The sequence below is a fragment of the Triticum urartu genome, unplaced genomic scaffold (genome assembly GCF_003073215.2).
Source record: "Triticum urartu cultivar G1812 unplaced genomic scaffold, Tu2.1 TuUngrouped_contig_6003, whole genome shotgun sequence".
NCBI lineage: Eukaryota > Viridiplantae > Streptophyta > Magnoliopsida > Poales > Poaceae > Triticum > Triticum urartu.
The window spans coordinates 4,120-11,107 of record NW_024116728.1 but is presented as its reverse complement, the minus strand read 5'-3'; the positions used below and the strand labels follow the sequence as shown (position 1 = coordinate 11,107).

Genomic DNA, 6,988 nt, shown 5'->3' with positions numbered 1-6,988 from the left:
TGTTGTGTGCGTCGACCTGGAGCTGGTAACTGAAACCTGGCATCTTATCCTCAACGCTCTTGAAAATTTTCAGCAGCTCCTCAATGTCTTTGTTCTTGTGTTTAAGTCTTTTCTTTGCATTGCGGTTGCTCAGATACTTAGCATCAAAAGGTACTCCTATGAAGCTCCCCAACATCCTCCTGAATATGGTCATCACTTTCCTGGGGGGCACTCTGCTTTCTTGAAGAATGTCAATCAATGCCTTGTCAGATTCAGACATCCTTTTGTGGCACTTCATAAACCTAACCAGCCACTCACTGGGAGCCAGCTCATGATTGTGCTCAAGCTTTGTGGATTTTATAACCCATCGTCCAGATTCTTCTTTCACTATTATCTTAACTGGACACATTGTCCTATTGATTCTGGAAGTCATCCTCTTCCTCAACGCAGAATCGTTGCACGCATTCGCCCGACTCCGGTTACTGCTGAATGACTGCTTGTTTATGTGCTTTGAAACCCTCGACTCATATGTGGTGTCCCTTTTTACCGCAAAACCCATACGCCGGGCATATGAGGCGAAAAAGAAGAATGCTTGGTCCCTCGAATCGAATTCAAGACCTGGCTCCGGCGCAGGAGCTTCCATGAATTCCCGGAGAGATGGATAATCACCATTACCAAACATTCGGTCCATATCATGTTCCTCGGCTGTCGGGGGCTCAGGTTCAAGTGCACTTTGAAGCTCTGGGTCTGCAGCCACACATCAGTCTGTTCAACACCATCCAGCACCGAATCTCCCTGGTCCGTGGCTACAGCTGCTCCATCCACCGGATTCGGGCCTTGCTGCGCCTGGTGGACTACGGAAGCAACGTCTCCACCCTCAGCAAGCTCATCTTCATGTATATCCATAACCTGGGAAAAACATACAGATGCAATTCCTTTTTTCTGTAAGTATTTTCCTCTTTTTGATTATTTTTAGATAGGTACACCTCACAAACTTGGGCATTTTTTAAAACATCCCATAAGAGTCATAGTTGCCTTTTCTTCATACCTCATTCAAGTCGAAGAGTGGTGGCTGCCTTTGCTCATGTGACTCTATTGTATCCATGTCGAGAACATCATCAACCCAAGTGCCTGCTACATCGGGGCCATCCTCATCTGCATCAGCATCAATAGCCTGTGGGCGGCACATAGAAAAGCATTTGTGTTTATAAGCTCCATGGTGCCTGATGAAAAAACACAAGTTGCATGCATGTTGTTTACTCACAAAAAAGAGATAAAAATGCCACCCTGTCTTAGGGTCACGCGAGTTGAGGCGAATGTCGTGCCGCGACGACGGACGCCGAGACGAGCACGTGACACCAGTGCCACCCTGTCTATCTTAGGGTGACTCGAGTCGAGGCGGACGTCCTCGCGGCAGCGACGACGGACGCCGAGACAAGCACGTGACACCAGTACCATCCTCTCTATCTTAGGGTGACGGAGTCGAGGCAAGACGTCGTCGCTGGATGCGAAGACAAGCACGTGACACCACTTCCACCCTGTCTATCTTAGGGTGCCACAAATTAAAAAAAATAGAGTTTTCAAAAATTATATAGAATTTGAAAAAATGTTCATGTTTTCATAGAAAATCACAATTTTACAATTTATTCATTTTTTAAATATGTTTTGCTTTGTTTTTTTTTGAATTTTGAAAGTTGTTCATAGTAGATCAATTTAGTGAACATTCTGTTCAACAGAGAAGCAGTAGATCAATTCAATTGAGTACGCAATTTTTCGTATTAAAAATATTTTCTTATAAAGTTTCAATAGAAAAGGTATAGAGAAACGGGCTAATTTATTTTTCTGTGTAAAATTAGCTATTCATTCTGGTTGAAAGTGCTAGTTCATTTTCGTTGAAAGTGGAATTTCCCACCCATAACTGTCCCTGAAAAACCACTGGCTACCTGTGTTGTCCTCCGTCCCGTTCCGAGGCAACAAGATAGGGTCCAGACTTTCCAAGGATAGTGTCTGCCGGATGGCGATTTTGGCGATTCTGCCGTTCCCTTCCCTTGTTCTTTCCATCTTCTTCCCTCAGTCCAGCGTCTAGGCATCCCCATCATCTAACTCCGCCCCTGCAGTTCCCTTCCCCTTCTCCCCTTGTTCTTCAATCCCCAATTCTTACCTCCTTGGTTTCCCCCTTTTAAAAGTGCCTCTGTTCTTTCCGGTGCTTTTCGTCGATCTCGATTTCTCTGCTGATGGTAGTCGGTTGTGTTGGTGTGGATTTGGTGGAGCTGGATGGATGGAGGGCGCGGGCGTTGCTAATTGCCCGGAGCTCGCCAGATCCAGCGAGAAGCTTGCAGGTTATGCGGGATAAGGCGGCGGCTCTGTTTGGTTTGGGTGACCTGCGGCAACGAGAAATCCCAGTCTCGGAGTCAACCAACACGCAAGCCGATGGGCAAGAAGGAAGGGTTATTGAGGAGCAACCGTGTTGTTTCGAAACTGCTATCCTTGAAGCAGCCGGCGGTGCCGCTACCAAATCCGTTCAGACTGACTGTCCTAGGGAGCAGGTTATGCCTCGGTGGGGTGAACTTGCCTATGGAAATAGCCATGTTGGAGCTCTCGTTTGTGCCGCCGCACTTGCTGTTCGTGTTATTGCTGTCCAGGTGAAGGAAGATGACAGTTTGGTGGTAAGCTTTCAGTTCAATTCCAAGCAGAAAGGCAAGATTAAGAAGTGCATCACAAAGAGAGTCAAGATGAAGACATCGGTTATTTCAATGGCAGCCATAGTTGATCTCTTTGATGGTAATAATGAGAAGGACCCAGCAGGAACTCTTCACAAGAATGGCAACAGAATAAAGATTAAACTGGCGGATCGAGTGGTAGGTGACAGTGGTGTATCTTCAGATTTGTCAGCAAAATCGGCGGCATCCCTAGAGGATGGCCGCCGTGCACAATGAATATCCTATGTCTTAACTGTCGGGGTTGCGGGCGGCCCGAGACAGTTAATGAAATAAGCAACTTAGTTAAGTTGTATCTCCCGTGCTTAGTCTTTCTCTCAGAGACTAAGCTGTCTACTACGAGAGCTCAGGACTTGCGATTCAGGCTCGGTTTCTCCAATGCTTTTGGTGTTGGAAGTAATGGACTCAGTGGCGGTTTGGTTCTTTTTTGGAACAACGATTCAGTAGTGAGTTTGGAATCTTATAACAATTCGCACATTGATGTTTCGATTCAGAATGAGAACTTGGGAGAGGAAAAATGGAGATTCACAGGTTTTTATGGGGAACCAGTGAGAGCCAGGAGGAAGAACAGTTGGGAGTTAATGAGATATTTAAGGCAAAAATCTAATCTACCATGGCTTTGCGCAGGGGATTTCAATGAAGTTCTCGATGCGAGTGAACAGTTTGGAGGGAATGTCCGAGAAGAATGGAAAATGGATGGTTTCAGGGAGGCTGTGGATGATTGTCGGATGGATGATTTGAGTTATATTGGTCTGCCGTATACGTGGGATAACAGACAGCAAGGCATGAACAATGTTAAAGTAAGACTTGATAGAGGTCTTGGTGATGAGAAATTTCAGGAAAGCTTTGACAACACCTCAGTGCTGCACGTTCAGACCATGGAATCGGACCATTGTGCTTTGATAATCACAATTCAAATATCTAATTGGTTTGGCAGGGATAAAAGATCGAGGCCTTTTCGGTTCGAGAATGCTTGGACTAGACACGAAAATTATGACAAGGTGGTAACCCAAGCTTGGATCCCGTGCAATAGGAATCTGTTGGAAGTGCAGGATTCACTGTCCATTGTGAAGGGGAACTTGCAGAGATGGAGCAGAGATGAGTTTGGATCGGTAACAAGACAACTAAAAAGCTTGAGGGATAAATTGGAGAATATACGGGGAGGCTCTTTGGGTCAGGGACCATCAAATCAAGAGAGAAGTTTAATGAGGCGAATTTCAGAACTAATTACTAGGGAAGAAATGATGGCCCGACAAAGGTCACGTGTAAATTGGAAACTGAAAGGGGATCGCAATACAGGTTACTTTCATGCTCGAGCTCGACAGAGACAAAGAACAAACCACATTAGATCTTTGAAAAAAGATGATGGAGGTATTGTCACAGCTCGGGAGGATATGGAAGAAGAGGCAATTAAGTTCTACCAGCACCTCTTTACAGCTGACCTTCATACTAGGCCGGAAAGAATTACAGAAGTTATTCAAAACAAAGTCACAAATGTGATGAATGAGAGACTTTGTGCGCCAGTGACTGATGAGGAGATAGAAAATGCGTTGTTTATGATGCATCCCAGTAAGTCTCCTGGACCTGATGGGTTTACAGCAGGTTTCTATATTCGGCACTGGAGTTTATTGAAGCCTTCCATCTGCGTGGCGATAAGATCATTTTTTGAGACGAGTAATATGCCAGAGGCAATTAACAAAACTGTACTAGTTTTGATTCCAAAGATAAAAGCTCCACAAGATCTAACGCAGTACAGGCCAATTTCCTTGTGTAACGTGCTTTATAAAATTGTTTCAAAGGTGATGGCGATCAGGTTGAGACCAATCCTTGATGAAATTATCTCTGAGGAGCAAAGTGCATTTGTTCCGAACCGGCTTATTTCAGACAATGTGCTAACTGCATATGAATGCATTCATTATCTGAAAAGGAAGAAGAGGAAGTCAGGAGCTTGTGCTATCAAGCTTGATATGGCAAAAGCCTATGATAGGGTAGACTGGCCTTATCTTTGGGCAGTTCAAGCAAAACTTGGATTTGCTGATCAGTGGATTGACAGAATTATGGCCTGTGTAGAATCGGTGTCCTTCTCTGTTCGTGTCAATGGGGTTTTCTCAGAGTCTTTTAAACCCACTCATGGTATTCGACAAGGCGACCCAATTTCACCTTACCTGTTTCTTTTATGTGCCGAGGGATTAACATGCTTGCTGAAATCTTATGGATCTGCTCATTTGCGTAAAGGAATCAGGGTGGGTATTCACGCCCCTTGGGTGTCACATTTACTTTTCGCGGATGACTGTCTGGTTTTTACTCAGGCAACAAGTGATGGGGCAGCAAGACTGAATGAAATACTTGAGATATATAGAGAAGGGTCAGGTCAGAGGGTTAACAAGACCAAGTCTGCAATATTTTTCAGCACAAACTGTAGTGATGAGATGAAAGTTGAAACTCATAGTAACTCGGGCATTGGGACAGAAGCGTTGATTGAGAAATATCTCGGTCTACCTACGGCATTAGGAAGATCATCTGATAGTCAGTTCGAACATGTGGTGGTCCAAATCAAGAAATTGGTTAATGGTTGGGCACCTAAATTAATGAGCAGTGCAGCCAGGGAAGTGCTCATTAAATCTATATGTCAAGCAATACCAACTTACTCAATGGGTTGTTTCAGGCTATCCAAAAAAACATGCAAAAAGATCACTAGCATTGTGGCAAAGTTCTGGTGGGGAGGAGATGAGAAGAGAAGGAGGATGCACTGGAAAAAATGGAAGGATATTGCTATACCAAAATGTGAGGGGGGATGGGATTTAGAGACTTTGGTCTCTTTAACCAAGCCATGCTAGCGAAGCAAGGATGGAGATTGCTGACTAGTCCTGATTCCCTGTGTGCTAGGGTTCTTAAAGGACGATATTATCCCAATTCTGATTTTATGTCGGCATAGAATAAGAGGAACTCCTCCCACACATGGAGAGCTATTTTACATGGAAGAGAGACTTTGAAACTGGGTTTAGTTAAACGAGTTGGAGATGGTGCAAGTATTAAAATCTGGGAGGATCCATGGATTGCTTCAAATCATGGCTACCGACCAATCATCCGGTTGCCAGGGGCAACTGCTACAAAGGTAGAAGATCTCATTGATCATGAGAATGGTACATGGAATCAGGAGGCTCTGGAATCGAACTTTGTGGCTCCGGATATTCATGCAATACGTGCAATGCCAATCAGTAACTGGGGAGATGATGTATGGGCCTGGGAGAAAGAGAAAAATGGCCATTTTACAGTGCGATCGGCATATAAAATACTAAGTAAATGTGCTCGGCAATCCGACGTTCCATCGTCGTCAGGTGAGACTGGAGGTAATTTCTGGAAAAAGCTTTGGAAAATGGCTGTGCCGCCCAAGGTTAAAAAATTTTGGTGGCGAGTTATAAAAGATTTTGTACCGTGCAGGGCAGTATTGTTGAAAAGACATATTGAGAAATTACCATTCTGTAAATTTTGTGGCAAGGAGGAAACCATTATCCATGCTCTCTTTCAGTGTACAATCGTACGGAAAGAGTCTAGACCTACGGTGTCTATGCATACAGTTTTATGGCAACCACCAGAGAAGGGAACTCTTAAGATCAATGTGGATGCTTCATTCTTTGAGCACACCAGATGTGGTGGTACAGGCCTGGTGATCAGAGATGCAGACAGCGTGTTACTAAGAGCACAGGCTCTTTGGTACCAATTTGCATCAAATGCTCAAATTATGGAATTGTATGCCATTCGGGATGGAATTCAAATATCAAGAGATTTGGGATACGCTAGAATCTGCATAGAGAGCGATGCTAAAGAGATGATAGACATGTGCAACTCTGAAATTTCAGAGAGATCGGCCTTCGCAGCCGTTTGCCATGAGATCAAGGAGCTTATGGAAGGTTTTAATAGTTGTGTTCTTACTTTTGTGCATAGGGAAGCCAATGAAGCTGCTCACCGGTGTGCAAAGCAAGCCACAAAGGATAGAAGGAGATGTCTTTGGATTAATTACATGCCTTCTTTCCTAGCTGATTGTACTCAGTTTCCCTGTAATCCTCCTACTTGAGTAAATATAAGCTCTTGATTGCAAAAAAAAAAGAAAAACCACTGGCTCAGAAAGGGAATGGGCCGAATTCCGGAATTATAGGGCCAGGGACGGTACTGGGCCAACGCAGGGCCAAACTCGCGAAAAGGGAATAGGCTGCAACCGGGATCGATCGAAGAAAGGGAATAGGCTGCCGGTGGAATTGTCGTTACGCTGTCCGATCGAACCGGTCGGAAAC

The 6,988-nt window shown here is 44.6% G+C and overlaps 1 protein-coding gene across 1 annotated transcript; it reads right to left on the bottom strand.

The window, feature by feature from the left end:
- Positions 1 to 522: 522 nt before the first annotated feature.
- On the bottom strand, positions 523 to 1,168 carry LOC125530004. Its single transcript, XM_048694418.1, has 2 exons — positions 1,028 to 1,168; positions 523 to 888 (listed from the first exon to the last, which is right to left on the bottom strand). The coding sequence occupies exons 1-2, from the start codon at positions 1,166 to 1,168 to the stop codon at positions 523 to 525; spliced, it is 507 nt and encodes a 168-aa protein (XP_048550375.1).
- Positions 1,169 to 6,988: the final 5,820 nt, after the last annotated feature.